The sequence below is a fragment of the Mytilus trossulus genome, chromosome 14 (assembly GCF_036588685.1).
Source record: "Mytilus trossulus isolate FHL-02 chromosome 14, PNRI_Mtr1.1.1.hap1, whole genome shotgun sequence".
Classification (NCBI taxonomy): domain Eukaryota; kingdom Metazoa; phylum Mollusca; class Bivalvia; order Mytilida; family Mytilidae; genus Mytilus; species Mytilus trossulus.
Genome location: NC_086386.1, coordinates 7,124,231 through 7,151,339, shown reverse-complemented (window position 1 = coordinate 7,151,339; position 27,109 = coordinate 7,124,231). Strand labels below are relative to the sequence as shown.

Genomic DNA, 27,109 nt, shown 5'->3' with positions numbered 1-27,109 from the left:
CTTTAAAAATTACCAATTGGAGGGCAGCAACCCAACAACCAGTTGTCCAATTCATCTGAAAAATTCAGGGCATATAGATATTGACTTGATTAACAATTTAACTTCTTGTCAGATTTGCTCTAGATGCTTTGGTTTCATAGTTATAAGCAATCAAAGTGATGGATATCACTCATGGAAAGATTAGAACAGTAGTTGAATTATTTCATATTAAGGTATGGTAGGGAAAAATGAACATTAATAAAGCACTATTGCTGAAAGTTGCATTTACAGCAGGTCTCTTTAGAAGGAAACTTGCTTTTCCAGTATGAGGATAAAATGAGCTCACATTAAATAACATGAGTCTCTAAATTTGCACAATTTTATTTAAACTGCAGTTTATATCTAATCGAAATTATGTTGCCGGTGTCATATGGTATTTTGAACCCCATGGTAAAATGACCCCGGGGTCAAAATACCGCTATGGTAAATTGAACCCCCCCATGGTAAATTGAACCCCCCCTGTATGGAAAATTGAACCCCCAGGGTAAATTGAACCCCCCTGTTTTTTTCATTCTAGATGATTAATAAAACATTTAACATTATATAAAAGCTAATCAAATATTAAAAATCATTAATACAAAAAGGGGAGGTCAATTTTCAATGATTGGTTAAAAGAAAAATATTTGCTTGATATAATCGCTCTGAAGTCTTAACCAACAAAATTTCATTCAAAAAACTTCTTAAAGCATTAAAACCAAACAATGTAGCTTGGACACTTTAATTCTTTGAAATTTAAAATATTTATATAGAATGGTAGACTTTTAAGTTTTAATTCTCCATGGTAAAAAAGGGGGAGGGGGTCAAATTACCATGGCTCAGTTAATCTAAAAAGTAAAATTTTCAAAACATCTTTTCAAGCTAATAAAATAAATACAAATTACTTATTGGAGTATAATAGATATCTAAAGGAGTTACAGAAGCAAGATATTTTAACATGAAAGGTCTTTAGATGTATGTATAGTAGGGGGTTCAATATAACATAGTACAATAACATGGCTAAGTAAAATTTTCAAAATATCTTTTCCAGCATGTTAAATACATACAAACTACTTATTGGAGTATTAAAACTATAATAAGGAGTTAGAATAGCTTGGGTTTTTGAAAATCAAGGTCTATAGTAGGGGGTCAATATACCATGGTTAGGGGGGGGGGGGAGGGGTGAGGTCAAAATACCATGAAAATATTTTTTCTATAAAATATCTTTTCCAGCATGTTAAATGCATACAAACTACTAATTGAAGTATTATTACTATGTTAAGGAGTTAGAATAGCTTGAATTTTTGAAAATCAAGGTCTAAGTTCAATATACCGCAGGGGGTCAAAATACCATGGCCAAGTAAAATTTTCAAAATATCTTTTCAAGCATGTTGAATACATACAAACTACTTATTGAAGTATTATTACTATGTTAAGGAATGTGAATAGCTATAATTTTTGAAATTTAAGGTCTATAGTAGGGGTTCAATATACCGCAGGGGGTCAAAATACCATGGAAATTATTTTTTTTCAAAATATTTTTTCCAGGATGTTAAATACATACAAACTACTTGAAGGAGTATTATAACTATGTTAAGGAGTTTGCATAGCTAGACTTTTTTAATTTAAGGTCTATAGTAGGGGGTTCAATATACCGCAGGGGGGTCAAAATACCATGGAAATTATTTTTTTTCAAAATATTTTTTCCAGGATGTTAAATACATACAAACTACTTGTAGGAGTATTATACCTATGCTAAGGAGTTTGCATAGCTAGAATTTTTGAAATTTCAGGTCTATCATGTCTATGGTAGGGGGTTCAATATACCGCAGGGGGGTCAAAATACCATGAAAATATTTTTTTCTTCAAAATATTTTTTCCAGGATGTTAAATACATACAAACTACTTGTAGGAGTATTATAACTATGTTAAGGAGTTTGCATAGCTAGAATTTTTGAAATTTAAGGTCTATAGTAGGGGGTTCAATATACCGCAAGGGGGTCAAAATACCATGAAAATATTTTTTCCTTCAAAATATTTTTTCGAGTATGTTAAATGCATACAAACTACTTATTGAAGTATTATTACTATGTTAAGGAGTTAGAATAGCAAGATTTTTGAAATTTAAGGTCTATGGTAGGGGGTTCAATATACCGCAGGGGGGTCAAAATACCCTGAAAATATTTTTTTCTTCAAAATATTTTTTCCAGGATGTTGAATGCATACAAACTACTTATTGAAGTATTATTACTATGTTAAGGAGTTAGAATAGCAAGATTTTTGAAATTTAAGGTCTATGGTAGGGGGTTCAATATACCGCAGGGGGGTCAAAATACCCTGAAAATATTTTTTTCTTCAAAATATTTTTTCCAGGATGTTGAATACATACAAACTACTTATTGAAGTATTAAATACTATGTTTAGGAGTTGGAATAGCTAGAATTTTTGAAATTTAAGGTCTATGGTAGGGGGGTCAAAATACCATGGAAATTATTTGTTTTCCTAATACCTTTTCCAGCATTTTAAATACATATAAACTACTTATTGGAGTATTATTACTATGTTAAGGAGTCAGAATAGCAAGAATTTTTGAAATTTAAGGTCTATGGTAGGGGGTTCAATATACAGCAGGAGGGTCAAAATACCATGGAAAGTGTTTTTTTTTCCTAATATCTTTTCCAGCATTTTAAATACATACAAACTTCTTGTTGGGGTATTATAACTATGTAAAGGAGTTTGAATAGCTAGTAATTTTGAAATTTAAGGTCTATAGTAGGGGTTCAATATACGGCAGGGGGGTCAAAATACCATTGAAATTATTTTTTTTCAAAATATTTTTTCCAGGATGTTGAATGCATACAAACTACTTATTAATGTTAATACCACAGGGGGGTCAAATTACCATGGCTAAGTAAAATTTTCAAAATATCTTTTCCAGCATGTTGAATACATACAAATTACGTGTAGGAGAATTATAACTATGTTAAGGAGTTTGAATAGCTAGAATTTTTTTAAATTTAAGGTCTATAGTAGGGGGTTCAATATACCGCATGGGGGTGACAATACCATGGAATTTTTTTTTTTCAAAACATTATTTCCAGGATGTTAAATGCATACAAACTACTTATTGGAGAATTATTACTATGTTAAGGAGTAAGAATTGCAAGAATTCTTGAAATTGAAGGTCTATGGTAGGGGGTTCAATATACCACAGGGGGGTCAAAATACCATGGCAAAGTAAAATTTTCAAAACATTATTTCCAGGATGTTAAATACATACAAACTACTTATTGAAGTATTATAACTATGTTAAGGAGTTAAAATTGCCAGAATTTTTGAAATTCAAGGTCTATAGTAGGGGGGTTCAATATACCGCAGGGGGGTCAAAACACCATGGCAAAGTAAAATTTTCATAATATCTTTTCCAGTACGTTAAATACATACAAACTACTTGTAGGAATATTATAACTATGCTAAGGAGTTTAAATAGCTAGAAATTTTTGAAATTTAAGGTCTATAGTAGGGGGTTCATTATACCGCAGGGGGGTCAAAATACCATGAAAATATTCTTTTCTTCAAAATATTTTTTCCAGGATGTTAAATGCATACAAACTACTTATTGAAGTATTATAACTATGTTAAGGAGTTTCGAATAGCTAGAATTTTTGAAATTTAAGGTCTATAGTAGGGGGTTCAATATACCGCAGGGGGGTCAAAATACCATAGAAAATATTTTTTTCCCCAATATCTTTTCCAGCATGTTAAATACATACAAACTACTTGTTGGAGTATTATATCTATGTTAAGGAGTTATCATAGCTCGATTTTTTTGAAATTTCAGGTCTATGGTAGGGGGTTCAATATTTTGACTACTTATATAGACCTTAAATTTCAAAAATTCTTGCTCTTCTAACTCATTAACATAGTAATTATACTCCAACAAGTAGTTTGTATGTATTTAAAATGCTGGAAAAGATATAAGGAAAAAAATTAATTTCCATGGTATTTTGACCCCCCCTGCAGTATATTGAACCCCCTTCCATAGACCTTAAATTTCAAAAATTCTAGCTATTCTAACACCTTAAAGTCATAAGAAACGAGTGACCGGTGAAAAAAAATGTTCTTCCAATTCTTAAACCAATGCATACAAACATCATAAACTTCTGTGCTCGAATTTATCATTTTTTTTGTGTAAATTTCATATAATCATCAAATTTTTTTTCAATCGGTCAGTGTTGTTGTGAAAATATGACAGGTAATTAAAGTTCGTGTTTTGAAGCCGAAGTTTAACAATTGTCACCTGTTTGTCAACAATTGACGAAAAATAAACAAAAAAGCATGGAAATTGAGCAAGTGTTTAACATGTAAAATCAGATAATAGTTTATTTTAAGGACATCCATGCATATTTTGGTCACCGGATTTTTAGGAGATGGGTCACACTGAGGTCACCTTGCATACGGAAAATATATCTGGGGAATTGCTTGCTGGAAGGAAGCAATTCAAATAAAGTAAACTTCTTCTAAATATGAATAAATTAAAGAATTTTCTTCAGAAAAAAGTATATGTACATAAGTTTTACAATGAAAACTATCCATTGAGTTATAAAAAACATATGCATTATTTTTTTTTGATTTGAGGTTTCTTATGACTTTAACATAGTAATAATACTCCAACAAGTAGTTTATATGTATTGAAAATGCTGGAAAAGATATTAGGAAAAAAATTAATTTCCATGGTATTTTGACCCCCCTGTGGTATATTGAACCCCTACTATAGACCTTAAATTTCAAAATTTCTTGCTATTCTAACTCCTTAACATAGTAATAATACTCCAACAAGTAGTTAATATGTATTTAAAATGCTGGAAAAGATATTAGGAAAAAAAATACTTTCCATGGTATTTTGACCCTCCTGCGGTATACTGAACCCCCTACCATATACCTTAAATTTCAAAAATTCTTACTATTCAAACTCCTTAACATAGTAATAATACTCTTACAAGTAGTTTATATGTATTTAAAATGCTGGAAAAGATATTAGGAAAAAAAATACTTTCCATGGTATTTTGACCCCCCTGCGGTATATTGAACCCCCTACCATATACCTTAAATTTCAAAAATTCTACCTTATATAACTCCTAAACATAGTTATAATACTCCAATAAGTACTTTGTATGTATTTAACATGCTGGAAAAGAAATTTTGAAAATTTAACTCTGCTATAGTATTTTGACCCCCCTGCGGTATATTGAACCCCCTACCATAGACCTTCAATTTCAAAAATTCTAGCCATTATAACATAGTTATAATATTCCAATAAGACCTTTGTATGTATTTAACATACTGGAAAAGATATTTTTAAAATTTTATTTAGCCTTGGTATTTTGACCCCCCTGCGGTATATTGAACCCCCTACCATAGACCTTCAATTTCAAAATTTATAGCTTATATAACTCCTAAACATAGTTATAATATTCCAATAAGTACTTTGTATGTATTAAACATGCTGGAAAAGATATTTTTAAAATTTTACTTGACTATGGTATTTTGACCCCTCTGCGGTATATTGAACCCCCTACCATAGACCTTCAATTTCAAAAATTCTAGTTATTATAACTCCTTAACATAGTTATAATATTGCAATATGTTCTTTGTATGCATTTAACATGATGGAAAAATTATTTTGAAAGTTTTACTTAGCCATGGTATTTTGACCCTCCTGTGGTATATTGAACCCCCTACTATAGACCTTAAATTTCAAATATTCAAGCTATTTGAACTCGTTAACCTAGTTATAATATTCCAATTAGTTGTTTGAATGTATTTAACATGATGGAAAAGTTATTTTGAAAAATTTACTCAGCCATGGTATTTTGACCCCCCTGCGGTATATTGAACCCCCTACCCTAGACCTTCAATTTCAAAAATTCTAGCTTATATAACTCCTTAACATAGTTATAATATTCCAATAAGTTCTTTGTATGTATTTAACATGCTGGAAAAGAAAGTTTGAAAATTTTACTCTGCTATGGTATTTTGACCCCCCTGCGGTATATTGAACCCCCTACTATAGACCTTAAATTAAAAAAATTCTAGCTATTCTAACTCCTTTACATAGTAATAATACTTCAATAAGTAGTTCATATGCATTTAACATTCTGGAAAAAATGTTTTGAAAAATAATAATTTCCATGGTATTTTGATCCCCCTGCGGTATATTGAACCCCTACTATAGACCTTAAATTTCAAAAATTCTAGCTATTCAAACTCCTTAACATAGTTATAATACTCCTAAAAGTAGTTTGTATGTATTTAGCATACTGCAAAAGATATTTTGAAAATTTTACTTTGCCATGGTATTTTGACCCCCCTGCGGTATATTGAACCCCCTACCATAGACTTTAAATTTCAAAAATTCTTGCAATTCTAACTCCTTAGCATATTTATGATACTTCAATAAGTAGTTTGTATGTATTTAAAATGCTGGAAAAAATGTTTTAAAAAAAAATAATTTCCATGGTATTTTGACCCCCCTGTGGTATATTGAACCCCCTACTATAGACCTTAAATTTCAAAAATTCTAGCTATTCTAACTCCTTAACATAGTAATAATACTTTAATAAGTAGTTCGTATGCATACAACATTCTGGAAAAAATGTTTTGAAAAATAATAATTTCCATGGTATTTTGACCCCCCTGCGGTATATTGAACCCCCTACTATAGACCTTAAATTTCAAAAATTCTAGTTATTCAAACTCCCTTAACATAGTTATAATATTCCTGCAAGTAGTTTGTATGCATTTGACATACTGGAAAAGATATTTGGAAAATTTTACTAAGCCATGGTATTTTGACCCTGTGGTATATTGAACCCCCTACCATAGACTTTAAATTTCAAAAATTCTTGCAATTCTAACTCCTTAACATAGTTATAATACTTCAATAAGTAGTTTGTATGTATTTATGCTAGAAAAAATGTTTTGAAAAAAAATTAATTTCCATGGTATTTTGACCCCCCCCCCCCTGTGGTATATTGAACCCCCTACCATAGACCTTAATATTCAAAAATTCTAGCTATTCTAACTCCTTAACTTAGTAATAATACTCCAATAAGTAGTTTGTATGCATTGAACATCCTGGAAAAAATGTTTTGAAAAAAATAATTTCCATGGTATATTGACCCCACTGCGGTATATTGAACCCCCTACTATAGACCTTAAATTTCAAAAATTCTAGCTATTCAAACTCCTTAACATAGTTATAATATTCCTACAAGTAGTTTGTATGTATTTAACATACTGGAAAAGATATTTTGAAAATTTTACTTAGCCATGGTATTTTGACCCCCCTGCTGTATATTGAACCCCCTACCATAGACTTTAAATTTCAAAAATTCTTGGAATTCTAACTCCTTAACATAGTTATAATACTTCAATAAGTAGTTTGTATGTATTTAAAATGCTAGAAAAAATGTTTTGAAAAAAATAATTTCCATGGTATATTGACCCCACTGCGGTATATTGAACCCCTACTATAGACCTTAAATTTCAAAAATTCTAGCTATTCAAACTCCTTAACATAGTTATAATACTCCTACAAGTAGTTTGTATGTATTTAACATACTGGAAAAGATATTTTGAAAATTTTACTTTGCCATGGTATTTTGACCCCCCTGCGGTATATTGAACCCCTACCATAGACCTTCAATTTCAAAAATTCCTGCAATTCTTACTCCTTAACATAGTAATAATACTCCAATAAGTAGTTTGTATGTATTATAAATGCTGGAAAAGATGTTAGAAAAAAAAAAATCCATGGTATTTTGACCCCCCTTCGGTATATTGAACCCCCTTCCATAGACCTCAATATTCAAAAATTCTAGCTATTCTAACTCTTTAACTTAGTAATAATACTCCAATAAGTAGTTTGTATGCATTTAACATCCTAGAAAAAATGTTTTGAAAAAAAATCATTTCCATGGTATATTGACCCCCCTGCGGTATATTGAACCCCCTACTATAGACCTTAAATTTCAAAAATTCTAGCTATTCAAACTCCTTAACATAGTTATGATATTCCTACAAGTAGTTTGTATGTATTTAACATACTGGAAAAAATATTTTGAAAATTTTACTTAGCCATGGTATTTTGCCCCCCCCCCTGCGGTATATTGAACCCCCTACCATAGACTTTAAATTTCAAAAATTCTTGCTATTCTAACTCCTTAACATAGTTATAATACTTCAATAAGTAGTTTGGAATGTATTTAAAATGCTAGAAAAAATGTTTTGAAAAAAAATAAATTTCCATGGTATTTTGACCCCCCCCCCCCCCCCTTGCGGTATATTGAACCCCCTACCATAGACCTTCAATTTCAAAAATTCCTGCAATTCTTACTCCTTAACATAGTAATAATACTCCAATAAGTAGTTTGGAATGTATTTAAAATGCTAGAAAAAATGTTTTGAAAAAAAATAAATTTCCATGGTATTTTGACCCCCCCCCTTGCGGTATATTGAACCCCCTACCATAGACCTTAATATTCAAAAATTCTAGCTATTCTAACTCCTTAACTTAGTAATAATACTCCAATAAGTAGTTTGTATGCATTTAACATCCTGGAAAAAATGTTTTGAAAAAAAATAATTTCCATGGTATATTGACCCCCTGGGGTATATTAAACCCCCTACTATAGACCTTAAATTTCAAAAAATCTAGCTATTCAAACTCCTTAACATAGTTATAATATTCCTACAAGTAGTTTGTATGTATTTAACATACTGGAAAAGATATTTTGAAAATTTTACTTAGCCATGGTATTTTGACCCCCCTGCGGTATATTGAACCCCCTACCATAGACTTTAAATTTTATTAAAATTCTTGCAATTCTAACTCCTTAACATAGTTATAATACTTCAATAAGTTGTTTGTATGTATTTAAAATGCTAGAAAAAATGTTTTGAAAAAAAATAATTTCCATGGTATTTTGACCCCCCTGTGGTATATTGAACCCCCTACTATAGACCTTAAATTTCAAAAAGTCTAGCTATTCAAACTCCTTAACATAGTTATAATACTCCTACAAGTAGTTTGTATGTATTTAACATGCTGGAAAAGATATTTTGAAAATTTTACTTTGCCATGGTATTTTGACCCCCCTGCGGTATATTGAACCCCCTTCCATAGACCTCAATATTCAAAAATTCTAGCTATTCTAACTCTTTAACTTAGTAATAATACTCCAATAAGTAGTTTGTATGCATTTAACATCCTAGAAAAAATGTTTTGAAAAAAAATCATTTCCATGGTATATTGACCCCCCTGCGGTATATTGAACCCCCTACTATAGACCTTAAATTTCAAAAATTCTAGCTATTCAAACTCCTTAACATAGTTATAATATTCCTACAAGTAGTTTGTATGTATTTAACATACTGGAAAAAATATTTTGAAAATTTTACTTAGCCATGGTATTTTGCCCCCCCCCTGCGGTATATTGAACCCCCTACCATAGACTTTAAATTTCAAAAATTCTTGCTATTCTAACTCCTTAACATAGTTATAATACTTCAATAAGTAGTTTGGAATGTATTTAAAATGCTAGAAAAAATGTTTTGAAAAAAAATAAATTTCCATGGTATTTTGACCCCCCCCCCCCCCCTTGCGGTATATTGAACCCCCTACCATAGACCTTCAATTTCAAAAATTCCTGCAATTCTTACTCCTTAACATAGTAATAATACTCCAATAAGTAGTTTGGAATGTATTTAAAATGCTAGAAAAAATGTTTTGAAAAAAAATAAATTTCCATGGTCATGATGGTATTTTGACCCCCCCCCCCCCCCCTTGCGGTATATTGAACCCCCTACCATAGACCTTAATATTCAAAAATTCTAGCTATTCTAACTCCTTAACTTAGTAATAATACTCCAATAAGTAGTTTGTATGCATTTAACATCCTGGAAAAAATGTTTTGAAAAAAAATAATTTCCATGGTATATTGACCCCCTGGGGTATATTAAACCCCCTACTATAGACCTTAAATTTCAAAAATTCTAGCTATTCAAACTCCTTAACATAGTTATAATATTCCTACAAGTAGTTTGTATGTATTTAACATACTGGAAAAGATATTTTGAAAATTTTACTTAGCCATGGTATTTTGACCCCCCTGCGGTATATTGAACCCCCTACCATAGACTTTAAATTTTAAAAATTCTTGCAATTCTAACTCCTTAACATAGTTATAATACTTCAATAAGTTGTTTGTATGTATTTAAAATGCTAGAAAAAATGTTTTGAAAAAAAATAATTTCCATGGTATTTTGACCCCCCTGTGGTATATTGAACCCCCTACTATAGACCTTAAATTTCAAAAAGTCTAGCTATTCAAACTCCTTAACATAGTTATAATACTCCTACAAGTAGTTTGTATGTATTTAACATGCTGGAAAAGATATTTTGAAAATTTTACTTTGCCATGGTATTTTGACCCCCCTGCGGTATATTGTACCCCCTACCATAGACCTTGAATTTCAAAAATTCAAGCTATTCTAACTCCTTAACATAGTAATAACACTCCAAATTGTAATTTGTATGTATTCAACATGCTGGAAAAGATATTTTGAAAATTTTAATTAGCCATGGTAATTTGACCCCCCTGCGGTATATTGAACCCCCTACTATAGACATTAAATTTCAAAAATTCTAGCTATTCAAACTCCTTAACATAGTTATAATATTCCTACAAGTAGTTTGTATGTATTTAACATACTGGAAAAAATATTTTGAAAATTTTACTTAGCCATGGTATTTTGACCCCCCTGCGGTATATTGAACCCCCTACTCATAACCTCTAATAAAAAAAAATAGCCAATAAATTGTAAATTAGATTATCTGCAATACTATTTCTTAAAAACAGGGGGGTTCAATATACCGCAGGGGGGTTCAAAATACCATATGTGAAAAATGACCCCGGGGTCAAAATACCATGCGGTATAATGACCCCGGGGTCATTTTACCGCATGGTATTTTGACCCCGGGTTCAATTTTTAGGGGGTTCAAAATACCATATGACACCGGTTCTGAACATGTTTCAAAAAAACAATAAAAATGCAAAAATTCTTCTAGTAAATGTTACCAAATATCCTTGTAAGACATAAAATTAGACCAACAGCTAAAAGCTTTAAAGTGCCAACAAAAATAATCTAAAAAATGTTGTTTTGGGGCATTTTGTAAGTTGAAACAGAGGTTATATGGCATTGAAAATTAAAAGTTTTAGAGTGCCTTTTGATCAAATTTCATGTATTTTTCAACACAGGGCATTTTCAATTTTATTTTTCAACGTAAACTATTTAAAAAACTAATGTTATTGAAATGTGGATTCTTTCTTGATTGCAAAAATATATATTTACTTCTAATAAAAATTCAAATGACTAAAATAGACATAATGATTGATGGGAAATAAACTAATAAACAATGTTTTTTTTATAATTAAAAGTTTATAAATTTTAAAACTGTGTCAAGCCAATTCCTGATAAAAAAGTGAACTAATCTAAATTGTTGATTAATTACAGATGATTATTGGAAATTTATCAAGTACATTATAGGCCATACTTGAATACCTTTTATATATTTATATTCATATTTCATTTTTTTAAGATCTTGCTAATCCATTAATCATTTATCTTTCAGATATAATTTACAGAATTACTTTATGTAATGTAGATCAAAACTAATCAGCAATAAATAAATCTATCATCCTTATAAATATCAAACAAATAATACACACATTTGTGTAATCAATTATGAGTTCAAATACTTGTGTATTAAGAATTAGATGCATATTGGAGTGGTCTACAATTATGTAAGACTGATGTAGAATTTGATTGGCAGTTTAGGAGGTGGGGCATTGTAATTAAAAGTCCACCTTGTCTCTGATTGTTTAGTGATAATGACAGTTGTCAATCATACTAGTTGAATCAATACCCACTTACCTAATCAAAATGTTTTTAAAAAAGCCTGCACATCAACACCACATAATGACATACATTCTTGAATGAACTGCTCCAATAATATACCCAGTTTTTTCAGTTTATTTGTGTATTATGTGCACATACATGAGAACTATAGGGAACTATATTCTAGTGTGAATACATTTATTAACAGTAGCTAACCTGTCCTGTTGTTAGGGAGGGTGGTGCCTAAGTAAAGATTTAGAACAAGTTCTAATCTTTCCAAAAAACTGCATTTTACCCCTATGTTCTATTTTCAGCCGTGGCCGCCATCTTGGTTGAATGGCCAGGTCATCGGACACATTTTTCAAACTAGATACCCCAAAGATGATTGTGGCCTAGTAGTTTCAGTGGAGATTTTGTAAAAGATTACTTAGATTTATGAAAAATGGTTAAAGATTGACTATAAAGGGCAATAACTCCTAAAGGGGTCAACTGACCATTTTGGTCATGTTGACTTATTTGTAGATCTTACTTTGCTGAACATTATTGCTGTTTACAATTTATCTCTATCTATAATAATATTCAAGATAATAACCAAAAACAGCAAAATTTCCTCAAAATTACCAATTCAGGGGCAGCAACCCAACAACCGATTGACCAATTCATCTAAAAATTTCAGGGCAGATAGATCTTGACCTGATAAACATTTTTATCCCATGTCAGATTTCCTCAAAATGCTTTGGTTTTTGAGTTATCAGACAAAAACTGCATTTTACCCCTATGTTCTATTTTTAGCCGTGGCGGCCATCTTGGTTGGTTGACCAGGTCACGCCACACATTTTTTAAACTAGATACCCCAAAGATGATTGTGGCCAAGTTTGGATTAATTTGGCCCAGTAGTTTCAGAGGAGAAGATTTTTGTAAAAGATTACTTTAATTTACGAAAAATGGTTAAAAATTGACTATAAAGGGCCATAACTCCTAAACAAGTCAACTGACCATTTTGGTCATGTTGACTTATTTGTAGATCTTACTTTGCTGAACATTATTGCTGTTTACAGTTTATCTCTATCTATAACAATATTCAAGATAATAACCAAAAACAGCAAAATTTCCTCAAAATTACCAATTCAGGGGCAGCAACCCAACAACCAATTGACCGATTCATCTGAAAATTTCAGGGCAGATAGATCTTGACCTGATAAACATTTTTACCCCTGTCAGATTTGCTCTAAATGCTTTGGTTTTTGAGTTATAAGCCAAAAACTGCATTTTACCCCTATGTTCTATTTTTAGCCGTGGCGGCCATCTTGGTTGGTTGACCGGGTCACGCCACACATTTTTTAAACTAGATACCCCAATGATGATTGTGGCCAAGTTTGGTTTGATTTGGCCCAGTAGTTTCAGAGGAGAAGATTTTTGTAAAATAACAACTTTGGGCCAGGTGAGCTAAAAACCAAACTGAAAATAAATACCAATATTATATAAATGTTTAATCCATCAAGCATCAATGTTCAGGGGCTTTTATCCTTATCAAGGGTACTATATATTCTGTTTTTGATAACTTGAGGGAGTGGTTTGTCCTCTACACCCCATCCCCTATCCACAGATTTTTCATTGGCATTACAGTCACAAAGTTTCTTATTTATGAATTTGCTTATAAATGCATTGTGTTAAGGTGCAGTTTGACAGGCTTTTAACTAGCTCTGATATATTTTGGGAATTGAAGCTGTCTTTAAAGTAATGTCTAGGAAATGATTTTGCTGATTGTGTGTGGAATGTTTACATCAATGTTGGAAGAAGCTGATCATTTAAATAAGCAGCATTTACAATTTGAATTTCAAGTTGGCTTTTTAACAAATCAGACATATTATTCAAAATAAAGAATGGAAAATCTATTCTACCTAAAATATGCATATTCAGGTATATATGTTTTATAAACTAGTAAATGACATATATTCAACAGTGCATTTGCATTAAACATATGGGGAAAACAAAAAGACATTAAAAATGTAGACATATCTTCAGCACAGATCCAGAAAACAGTAAAAAAAAACTTTCTTCCCAATTAATATCAATTCAAATGATTATATTCAGATCTATGAATTTAAAAGGAAAATAAATGAAAGTTTTCCTCATGGTTATTGTAACAGTTCAATTCATTAATGAGCTTTGACATCTCCTCTAAAACATGTAAACAAATCGTTCAGAATAAAAAAAGAACAGTCTCCCTATTTTCTGGATCCAGCAGTTATGCTACTATTTAAATCTCTGTTTATATATTTGTCCATGCTGTAACAACATTCAAATCTTACCTATAACAACATGCTTCTTCTATTACACCTCAGTGCAGTTTGTCAAATCAAAAGAAAAATATGTATATTTACATCTTCATTTTCAATGATTAACTTGAAGAAATCAAAGAGCAGAATGCTCTGAGGGATACGATTGCCATAGTTTTCATTGACACATGTATAGCAGTTCTGCCAAATTTTCATTAAACAAATGCATGAGATTTGGCCAAAATTCAAAAGATCAAAGAGGAAAGAAATAGATCCAAGAATACTGTTGCAAAAAAAGCATGAACATGCGCGAGTCTCAAGCATTTTTGGCCGGTAACCCTGGTACAGCTGGATAGTATTATTCTCTAAACTAATTCAACTGCACATGCAAAATGTAACAATCTGAATAGTCACTCAACTTAAAGAATAGCCAATCCCTGTTACAAGTGTATGAGCCATGTACTTATTGTGTTTTATCGAATTATAGTTATCCTGTACCATTGTAAACTCGTACCATTAAAAAAAAAAACTCGAACCATTGCTAACTCGTACCAACTTATTTAAATGCATTCAAATGGTGTTAAATGATGAATATACATGATATACGTTTCTAGAATTTGACTATACTTTTTGGACCTTTTGGATTATAGCTCTTCATCCTTTATATAAGCTTTGGATTTCAAATATTTTGGCCACGAGCATCACTGAAGAGACATGTTTTGTCGAAATGCGCATCTGGTGCAACAAAATTGGTACCGTTGATTTTATTACTTTCACCCAATACCTCTTAAGTCTGTAAAATGTATATAATTTGAAAGTACAATGACCAATTTGTAGCTTATGTTCCTTGTATATTGGATAGAAAATACTGTGGCAGATGTAGATAATTAAGGTATATACCGTTTCACCCGAAGAAAATTTTTCATGAATAATAAAATCTTAGCAGTTAGTCAAAATGATTGCCAAAATAATTTTTACTGTCTATAAATAAATGTAACAATGAAATTTAACTGATTCCTGTTAAGGGGGTCCGCATTTTCCCCGCAAAAAAAGCACATGGCTTTCAACAATTGTAAACATAGCATTCAATTTGTGGTCATGTATTACAGCTTTAATTAACTTAAATTGGATATATACATATTCAACATGTTCAATTTTAATAAGGTACAGTTAAAGCAATGTTTTAACTTTCCTCTGGATTAAGTTCTACAGTGGCGGATCCAGAACTTTTCCTAAGGGGGAGCCCGCTGACTGACCTAAGAGGGGGCCCGCTCCAGTCATGCTTCAATGATTCCCTTTATTATCAACCAAATTTTTTCCACAAAAAAAGGGGGGGCTGTATCCGCCTATGTTCTAGTTTGAAAGATCAGTTAAAACATTAATGCTTTAAAACATTCTTTATTTTTGTCTAAGTTTTCATTTAACTCCTGTGTAAAATTCAAGTAATTCAACTTTATTTCTATTAAGTTTACAAACAGAAACCCATAAAACATCATATGTTTTATATATTTTTCTGAATGTTACGATTTCCCAGTAGTACAAGTTAACTTTTTTGGTTCCAATGCCGTGGTACGAGTTAACTTGCTTCCGTATCTTATCACCGTAATTCTAGGAGGAACCCTAAACTGGACCCCTATCATATTGTGTTCACTTATCGCTACACTGACCTTCGGTGCGAAGCTATATATAGAACGGCGGACCAGTTTAGGAGGAACCCCATTTCTTACTCTTTAATTATTGAAGTTCCTTTGGGTCAGAGGGCATGACTCCTTTCCGTACACACTCCTCTGTTTACATTGAGATCGTTCTTAATATAATACGACGTTTACCGGCATTAACGAGTTAATTCTTCTTGACGAATACTTCGAAAAGGGAGACAACTCGAAACGATAACATGGAAGATTCCATTTCTGCTGAAGGGGCGTTATAGGTAATTTTTACGATGAAACATTTATTTTAATTTAAATTATGCATGTGATTTAAAATTATGCAACAACAATAGCCCTCCATATGCAGACAGATATAGAAAGAATCCCATGAGTTTCAAATTAATCAATGAAACGGGGAATCACTCAATCTGATACCCCTTGAAATCAGGAAAACTACACGCATGTGGGGTCTCACTAATTAGCGACAAAAAGCGTCAAGAAGCGACAAGAAGAAAAATAATAAGTGACAAAAAGCAACAAGAAGCTATTTAGCGACAAGAATACATTTTGTTATCACAAACATTAAAATATTTTTTAGGATTATATTGAAAGATGAAGAAATAAAAAAAAAATCGATGAAGAGATTGTGTACTTTTTATTATCATATTGATAGATGTAGAAATTAAACATGTGTAAGAGCAAAGGAAATGTAAACGCTATAAAATGAAAATAAAAACAAAGATTTGTCACCTTCCTTTTGAAGGATTTAATAAAACAAAAACATGAAATATTATTTCCTTACTAACTGTACAATTAATTTTTCCTGATAGGACCAACATTAGCTGTGGCTTCACTCTAAGGTAATACACAATTAAGAGCAACAAATGAGATTACCTAGGTGCGTGTCCTTTGTTTTATTGCAACAATAACATCCATTAACACCTTCATCAATTACACGCACCAGAATATAAAATTATTGTACCGAATAGTGAACACCTGTTGAAAACTCAAGATTGTCATCAGTTTCCTTTAATCTTCAATCTATATGCATAAACATGATAAATATCGTTAAATGAGACAATACACTAAATAAAATGATGAAAAATATTCACATTTTAATTATGTTTTCCTCTTGTTTGATTTCAGATCTTAATTTGTATTTCACAATTTGTGTATGAATTTTCTGGACAATTATGCACAAATAATGCATTTTGCAAGTTAATTATATATTGTACAAAAATGGTTTTAAAAACAAATAAAAAGACAAAATATACTTCCTGTGATACCTTATAAAATAGCATGAAAATAAATGTAGCAACTGAATTAGATTTACAAGTTTCATTTTCCCCCCCTATCAAAATTAACTTTCCTGTCGTTGAAATTGTTTTCTTTTGCATATTTTTTTAATATTTATTTCGAATAAGTAATATAAATAAAAAAATGTTTTCTTGTCGCTAAATAGTTTCTTGTTGCTAATATTATTCTTCTTGTCGCTTCTTGACGCTTTTTGTCTCTACAATTCTTTTTGTCTCTAATTAGTGAGACCATGCATGGACATTAATACATAAACAAACCGCGACTTGCGATTTGGAACAAGAACGTTTATTAAATGATATGATGAATGGTTCTCCATTTCTTTATGAGAGTACAGTATCAAATATCAGTTTCATAACGGTAAAATATAGAAATACTCCACTTCAGTTCTTGTGACAGAAATAGAATTATCGATCGGCTTTCAGAGAACTCTCGCAAGTTATCAAAATTTGGGAATTCCCTCTGACGTGTTTCTAAATTTATAAAAACACTAAATATAAATACTGTTTAATTCTGATTTTCCGTATTGTTAAAAACACGCATATAAGTCAAGGAAAATATCATACATGAAGATTATGAGTAAAACATTACAGGAAAGTTGTTTATGTTCAATTGTTTTGCTTGTTTTTACCTTTTAAAGCAAGACAATCATAAGAATCTGAGATGTTGCCGAATGTTTAGAATAAAACGAGTGACGTGAGGGAGTGTGTCATAGGGTCAATGGTAAAAGTCTACAGATTGCTTGACAGCAATCGTATCCCAAAAAAACTTTTACACCTGTATCATGTACATACATGTATATTGGTAACAATATATTTAGGCTTCTCAATTATGTACCAGATTTATATTACAGACTCATGTCTGTGAGTCAAAAATATAGATAATAAATGTTTGTGAACATTAACTTCAATATACATGATATACATTGTCAATGATTGTATCTATCTATTCACATCATACATGTATATGACTGATTGATTTCTAAGATAAAAATGTTTTAGTCTTCTAAAGAATATATGTATTGCCCATTTTCATGACTGTCTCTGAGAAATATATGCAAAAATGGCATTGTAAAATTGAAAATGGAAATGGGTTACATGTACACAGTAAGTATGTGACGCGTAGATCTACGCGTCACTAAGGGTACACATTTAGTCCCAAAAAAACGTAAGGACCTAAGAGCTATGGTTCCGCAGCTTAAGATACATATGCACTACATAAATAAAAGATCTTTGAAAACATTATTTTAAGGGCAATAACTGCTATAAGGAATTGTTTGAAAGTCATTTACAGACTAAAGTGAATTGAGCTGTTGTAATTTGTTCCATCAACTTGTTTACACTTATGCCTTTCAGAGCAGCTCTGAATCCCTCCATCCTGTCGGCCAAGGTCTACTTTATGATTGTTTTAAAGAGTGAACCATAAGGGTTAAATTTCAATGTTCCTTTAGTTTACAAAAATAGAAATATTGTATTATGAATCTTGTACTTTGTAGTAATATGGGGATGAAGTCCCCAATAACAGTAGAAAAATACATTTTTTTGTACATTTCAGTTTCTTGTGTACAATTTGGAAATTAGTATGGCGTTCATTATCACTGAACTAGTATATATTTGTTTAGGGGCCAGCTGAAGGACGCCTCCGGGTGCGGGAATTTCTCGCTACATTGAAGACCTGTTGGTGACCTTCTGCTGTTGTTTTTTATTTGGTCGGGTTGTTGTCTCTTTGACACATTCCCCATTTCCATTCTCAATTTTATTGTACTAATGAACTCAAAATCGTTCAATTTTTTTTGTGTCATGTTTTGAATTCCTGCATCTGCGCAGAAATCTATAATGTACTTCCCTTTTCCAGTCTCGTTTGTATGAAACTTTGAGTAAAATAAATATTTATCAGTCTAGTATAATATAGGAAGGAACGCAATACCAATATCATTTTTAATAATTCCTTAATATGATAAAACGTTATCTAATGATAGCGTTTCCTTCTTTATATTGCTGAATTTGCATATGACGTCATAACTTAAATAACATCACAACTAAAATCCCTAAGAACAGAACCAAAATTGGAAACGTTACGGTATTTCCGTGGCGTTTCTTTTTTGTAACAAATATTTTAGTTACAAAAAAATAATTCATACAGACTTCGTCCCCATTTACAGGTAATGCCTGCCTCATATTATTTGAGTACACTCATGAAAATATTTAGATAATAAAGCAGTTAAAAGCTTATTAAATATTATGTCCTTTTTGGGTTATATATGCATCTTATTTATTATTAAAAATGACTCAGCGTCAGACAGTCAGGTGTTAAACAGAGCTGATGTTGCCAGTCTGTAACACAACAAGGAAACAGGATATTTAAAAATGGACATGGTTTTATGCAATGCCAGCATGAGACCATTTATATATAAAATTACCTGTCATTAAATTTGATTAAGTTCTTTATATTTTGATGATATATTATTGTGTTGCCAAAAAATAATCATTATAATTTCTGAACCGGAAGTTTGTTTCTAATATTTAACCAAAATCGGTCTAATATCCGGCTATATTAGCTATATTTCTATTGTTGATCATTGTTGGAATACTTTTGTAAACAAAAATATTAAAAATTGATGATTTTTGTGGGCATTTCTCCCAAGACTGTTTATTTTCAGAAATAATTCGCATTTAGTCTTTCAGATTATCACTTTTGCAAAAAGTAATGTAGATCATAAGTGGGGGAGGGGTCCATAAGTTTATATTTTTTTACTGATAAAAAAAATGCAAAACTTTGACACCATAAATATTTTGATGATTTTTTTCAACCTTCTGTTTTCAAACCTATTAAAATTTGGATAGATTGTTCATGAACAAACACATTTGTGTACATACAAAAAACTTCTATGAGATAGCATTTTTAAAGAAATTGTGAGAAGATAGTATTAGCCTGATATTTTGCATTATATATATGTTTTAAGACAATATAAAGAAAAATGGTGCTTTCTTGCTAAATGGAAAAATGAAACAGAAAATCCCTATCACTCCACTGTCCAGTATATATTTTACTCAAAGAGTTATTTCCCCTTCAATTGCTTATTTGAACTGAAAAGAAAACATTCTAAACACATCAAATTGGATATTTGTTTTAATATTTTTAATAATACAATATATCACCAAATTTTCTTTTTTTATATAAGTTAACAGTTATTAAACTTAAAATTGCAAATCTGTCTCGACATTTGCAGATTTAGGCAAATAACTAGACCGATTGTGTACTACGATTGTACAATCCAAGATGGCGTTATACCATAAGTCTACCATAAGTCACCAGTTTTTATAGTCATATATATCTCAAGTGAAATCAAAAAGATTAAGGCAAATTGTGATGGAGCTCTTTCTCGTCCTTTCAAACAGTAAGATCGGAACATTAACATTAGGTAAAGAGGAAATGCATTCCTGTTCATTTTACCAATCAATGAATCCATATGCAATCAACATATCACTGAACGGTCTCCAGTGACATAACAAAATTTAACATTGTAAAATGCCACTTTATTTTCAAAATCAGTCTGTTCCTATTGTACTATCCTACAGTTGCACCAAAACCATTTTATCGAAAGTATTTAACTATAAGCAAGCATTGCAGAACCTTGATTTAGTCGAACAATACCTAAAACAAAACTTTTACATGTGACTGTTCCCACTCGCCTTACTATTTACTGACACTCTGGTATTACTGTGGATCTAAACATCGTTCATCATAAACATCGCCTAAAGTTAATATCTCATGGTCAGTCAAAGTTTAGAGGACCCCAGCATAACATTTGGACCAATAACTTTAATTATGAACACCTTGTCAGAATGGGTCAAAACCGTCATATCTCTGACAAACCTTCCTATATTCATAAGCTGAATGATCGATCAATCTCCGTTTTAAGAGACAAAGAGGTTATGAATGTCTGTCATCTCTTCACGATCAGTGTTGTTGTTCCTCCGGACAAGGCTTCAAATAATACAGTCTTTGTATGATCGTACTATACTATGGTGTCTTGAAAAAGACTTGGGAATAAATGAGCACACAGATAACAAAAAAATATCATTTGAATAGGATGAAATGATGGCAAATCGAAGAGTTTGTCTTGTTTGACCAAACTATATAACATCACATATCTAGTGATGTCTAGTCTCTGGTCAAAAAGCTTTCCCATGCACTGCTTAATTGAACCCAATTTCTCGTGGCCTAAATGAAACAATATCTCCAACTTATCATAATATGGGTTTTTATATGTAGGACATATGGTAAGACTAGTAGTAGGTATATTTTTGAAAATAATTTTGATATTCATGATGCAAATGAAATTGTTTCAACAATAAAGTGCACGGGTCAATAAAAGAAAAACTTAAGTGTAATCGTGTTTTCATGATCATAGCGAAAACATTAATTTATAAGTATAGAATGCTTCTTTTCAGTAGTAAGTTCATAGAGTTTTAAAAGCGTTAACCGTGCGTACATTTTTAGAATGTACTTCGGTCAACGCTATTACATCCCAATGGATTTACAAAAGAAGCTTTCAATCCTTAAGTGAATTTGTTGCTTGTGGAACTAGTTCATTTCTACCGCGGAACCCTGTTCCCATTGTATAATACACTGTCTAGCCTTTTTTTAATCGTGTTTAGAGGGTGTCAAGGTAAGCATAAGACTAACCATTGTGCTCTCTGAAAACTAAAAAATAAGATGAATCAATAGTTAAAACAGGACGTTATACTGGGATAAGCATGCAGTCTAAAAGATATATGCATGAATAATCAGAGACAAATACATGTACTATAAAAAAAAAAAAAAAAAAAGAAGATGTGGTATGATTGCCAATGAGACAAATCTCCACAAGAGACCAAATGACAGAAACATTAACAACTATAGGTCACCGTACGGCCAATCTTATTAAAATATTGTTCATAACGTTATCAGAGATCGATATTTTTATTAAATTGCCGTACGGCCTCCAACAATGAACAAACCCCATACCGCATAGTCAGGTCTTAGACTAAATGACCCGGAATATGGATCTAAAACAATTCCAAAGAGAAAACTAATTGTCTTATTTATGTACAAAAAATTAACAAAAATATATATGTAACACATCAACGAACGACATCCACTGAATTACAGGCTCCTGACTTGGGACAGACACATACATACAGAAAGTGGCAGTGTTAAACATGTTAGCGGGATTCAAACCCTCCCCTAACCTGGGACAGTGGTTTAACAGTAAAACATGTCTTTCGAATGAGCAGGTCTTTTTTTCGTCATTTTGATCAGTGGACTATGAGGCTCAAACTTAACAGTTCTAATAGGATCGGATCGCGATCGGATCTAAGAGAATAATAATAGCATTAATAGTGAATTGGTTTTAAGATATCCCTTAAATAATCTGGAACATAGTTAATTGTTAATAGACATTTACACATAAGTTTATCTTTGTGATATTCACTGAGTTTTACCTTTAAATAAGACCAACCAAGTTGACCAGTTTATAGGATATCTTGGGAACTTAGCCGAATAACTTACTCATACCATGCCAGGCAGTTGTCAATGTATTTCAAGACTATTGTGTCAGGTTAGAGTGAAGGTTGTCGCATATTAAAATTTTGTGGTTGTCGTTTGTTGGCATGGTTCAAAAATGTTTCTCGTTTGTCGTTTTTTATATATACCTTTGTTTTTCCTATTCGAATGGTTTCATACTAGTCATTTCTGGGACCCTTTGAGCTTGCTGTTAGGTGTGAGAAAAGGATCCTTTTGAAAGCCGTACTTTGGTCTATAACGGTCTACTTTTGCAGATTGTGACTTACATGGAGAGTTGTCTAATTGGCACTGACTCATACCACGTTTTCTTACATCTATTGACTCCATCCTATTTTAAATTATTAAGCAATAAGTCAATAGCAGCCTTCGACTGTTTTGTATTTTTATGACTGGAAACTATGGACATGATTTGAGAATTACGAACTGCTGCCTCTTATAATTGTTGCAAAACAATATTCATGGAATTAGGGCAATCTTGATTGAAAGATAGATTAGTTGTTAATTTGATTCATATCTTGACAACTCTCCCTATTTCAAAATCTACCCAGACAAAATCGACACACTTTCTAAAAAAAAATATGACACTTAAGGTACAATACCGTTGAACATAGGTCTGCCAACTCGTCCTACTTATGATAAAGGTTAAATTTAAATCCCTCTGAATAAAATTCTGCCAGCTCGCCCAACTTATGAAAAATAGTAAAACCCCGATGAATTTAGCGGTTTTACAGTGGGCTATTTATCTTACTTCCATGTATGTAATTGCTGTAGCTTAGCTTAATCCTCTTCATGTTCTTGAACACATAAATCATAAAACAAGGGACCGCCAACTCGTTCTATCTTTCGCGATTTTTTCTATCTGATCCCAAATGTAATCGTGTCTTTTTATCACTGCTGCTATATCTCTTCTTCATGTCTTCCAGGCTTTCTTGTCCCTTGTGGTGTACATGTCAGCACCTTTTTCACATGAGAGTTGTTAACCGTTCGCAATATATGTACAATATATTTCCACCGCCTTTCCATATATGTAATTAGGACAATATTATTAATGGACATTGATTGATTGATTGATTGATTGATTGATTGATTGATTGATTGATTGATTGATTGATTGATTGATTGATTGATTGATTGATTGATATCATGTTTGTTTGATTGAACTAAATTCAAACTTAAGTTCAAGACCCGCTGTAGTTACGATATCTACGACATCAACGACATTGTATCGATATTATAAGCATTAACAGTACCCCAGGCTTTCTTGTCCTTGTGGTGTCCATGTCAGCACCTTTTTCACATGCCGGGTGTTAACCATTCGCAATATATGTCCAATATATTTCCACAGCCTTTACATATAAAAGTTGAAGTAGTATTTGAAGTAGGCCGTTATCATGGAGTAGATAGGTTAGATAGAAAGTGTACTCTTTGTACTTTGAATATCACTGAAGATGAATTCCATTTTGTTTTACAATGTGAATGTTATAGAGACTTAAGGAGACAGTTTATTAAACCTTTTATTATAGACGTCCATCGTCGTTCAAATTAGTGCAATTTCTCAGCACTGAAAATGTAAAAGATTTGCATAATTTGTGTAAATTCTTGTTTAATGCACTTAATCATAGGACCAAACTGTTATTGGTCAATACTTGATATTTATTTGCTTCTCTGATGTATTATGTCATGTTGTGTGATAGAAATGTATTTGTATTTATTGCACTGATAAGCATAATGTGCTTAAAGAATTGAATTGAACATACATGTAATTGCTTGTTTATCAGTATGTTTCGATATCTACAATATCGTACCGATATTGATGTCCATTTGATTTATAAAAAATCGACTTATTTATTTTACGAGTAACAGTAAATTGTTCTTGTTCATATGTAGGTGTCGATATCGACGAAACCGAATTGATAACGACAATTATTTTGATTTTCTAAGCATTACAAATTTACGTTCTTTTGATTATTCTGCCTTAGTTAATGTTGTCGATATGGACGATATCGCCGATATAGTTAATACCGACATTTCATTTTCCATCTGTTGTCTTGAATCTAGTTTATGGAATGCATCTTAAACTAGTGTCAATATCGATGATATTAACGATATTTAATTTTTCCCCGTCGTCACGTAATGTGAAGCAATTATGCAATAATTCTGTACCTATTACTTTGAATGGATTTTATTTATTTGTATATACAATTATTCCTTTGATTATATTGTCAATATCGTCGATATCGAAATTGAAATTTTCCTTGAAATGTTTATCACCCCGATTCTGAAATGTCACGTTATCACTCTTCTTCTTCTTCTTCTTCCAATTACAGTTCATACCACCATCTGGTGTATTATCGAACTGATGCGTGGTGCAGACAAACCAATATTTACAGTGCAGTTAAAAAATAGTATGTACAGTTAAAAATTTCGCACAGTCCTTAATACATCTTGGTCTTCTGCAACTCACACTTGAATGTGTCAATTGAGTTGCAGGCTACAGTAGTTGGTGGTAGACTGTTCCATAATCTGATGGCGTCTGGGAAGAACGAGTACTGGTAAAGCTGCGTTCTTGCGAATGGAACAAGGAATCGTTGGTTGTGTCCTCTTAATGTTGCTGCTGTTGGGATTAAGCAGGATGTTGGTATTGCAACCAAGTGGTTAACTATGCGGTACATCATTATAACTTTATTCGTTGCTCTACGCTCTTGTAGGGTTGGCCATTGCAGCTGGTGTAATAGGTTTGTTACGCTAGTGGTTCGGTGGTAGTCACCAGTAACAAATCTTGCTGCCCTACGTTGTACCATTTCCAGGTTGTGGATGTTGTTTGCTGTGTGTGGATCCCAAATGATGCTTGCATACTCCATCTGTGGTCTCACAAGGGTCTTGTAGCAGAGTTCCTTGGTCTTTCGTGGGCATTGTGATATATTTCTCTGTAGAAAAGCCCTGGTGTTGTTGGCTTTTCTTACTACTTGGTCTATGTGAGTAGTCCAGTTTAGTTTGTGGTGGATGTTGGCCCCCAGATATTTTGCACATTCTACTTCCTCTAATATGTGACCATGGATGATATATGGCTGTCTAATTGGTTTCCTCTTGTTGGTAATGTGAATGACTTGGCACTTTTTTGGATGAAATTCCATGAGCCAATCATTCTCCCATTCTTGTAGGGTTTCCAGATCTTGTTGAAGTAGTTCTGCATCTTTGGTGGTTTTTATTTCCCTGTACAATACGCAGTCATCGGCAAAGAGTCTAACTGATGATTTGTTGACTGTGTAATCTGGTAGGTCATTAATGTATAGTAGAAAAAGGATGGGTCCCAGGACACTGCCCTGAGGAACTCCTGATTGGACAGGTGCAGTATTGGATTTACCGTTTTCGAGAACGACGTGTTGTGTTCTTTCGTTGAGAAAGTCTTCAATCCAGCTATGTAGACTACCCCGTATTCCGTAGTGATGTAGCTTATGCATAAGTCGCTTATGAGGAACCTTGTCGAAAGCCTTGGAGAAGTCCAGGAGGATGACATCTGTTTGTCCGGTGTTATCGACTGTTTTGGCTAGATCCTGGATAGTGATTATAAGTTGAGATTCACAGGATCTGTGTTTACGGAAGCCATGCTGTGCGTCTGTTAGTATGGTGTGTTTCTCTAGGTGTTTCATTATGCTGCTCGTGATTATATGCTCCAGCATTTTACAGGTGATGGATGTGAGCGAGACAGGTCTGTAGTTTTCAGGGCGGTTCTTAGCACCTTTCTTAAATATAGGAACTACGTCTGCCTTCTTCCATTCCTTTGGGATCGCTCCTTGGTTAATGGATGCCTGGAAAAAGACTGTGAAGACTGGCGCTATTTCAGAGCCTACGAACTTCAACAGTCTAGCTGACAATCCATCTGGCCCAGTAGCTTTGTGGATTTTAAGGCCTTGTAGTAGTTTTAATACTCCTGGTTCTGTGATGTTGATGTTAAACATATTTGGGAACTTCTGTTTACCCATTGGTTTGATGTTGTCTTCTGGTTCGTTGGAATTAAATACCGATGAAAATTGGTTGTTCAGGATGTTCGCTTTTGCCGTTGGTTCTGAATATGTAAGGCCATCTGTTGCTTTAAGAGGTGCCACTCCACTGCTGTCCTTGTTTTTACTGTTAATAAAACTCCAGAAGCGTTTTGGGTTTGAAGTGCAATCTGGTGAGATTATGTTGGTTAGATAATCATTGTAGGCCTTTTTGCATGCTGTTTTTGTTGCAGATTTTAGATGTTGATACTTTTTCTTGTCCCTTGATCTGTTTGTTGATTTGACCCTATTAAAGCATCTTTTCTTACACTCACTTTTTACT

General features: G+C 32.3%; 1 protein-coding gene across 3 annotated transcripts in view; it reads right to left on the bottom strand.

The window, feature by feature from the left end:
* LOC134698146 (H(+)/Cl(-) exchange transporter 4-like) overlaps positions 1–19,735 on the bottom strand; it is a 77,443-nt gene extending 57,708 nt beyond the window's left edge. Inside the window, exon 1 of one of the 3 annotated variants that reach the window (XM_063560445.1) lies at positions 19,638–19,735. Coding sequence is in view for 1 of the 3 variants with exons in the window: in XM_063560447.1 (XP_063416517.1) it covers positions 19,638–19,644 (7 nt within the window). In the remaining 2 variants the exon portion in view is untranslated. Of the gene's footprint in view, positions 1–14,288; positions 14,308–19,637 lie in introns of those variants that run through there. The other 2 variants (XM_063560447.1, XM_063560448.1) reach the window with 2 other exon arrangements.
* Positions 19,736–27,109: the final 7,374 nt, after the last annotated feature.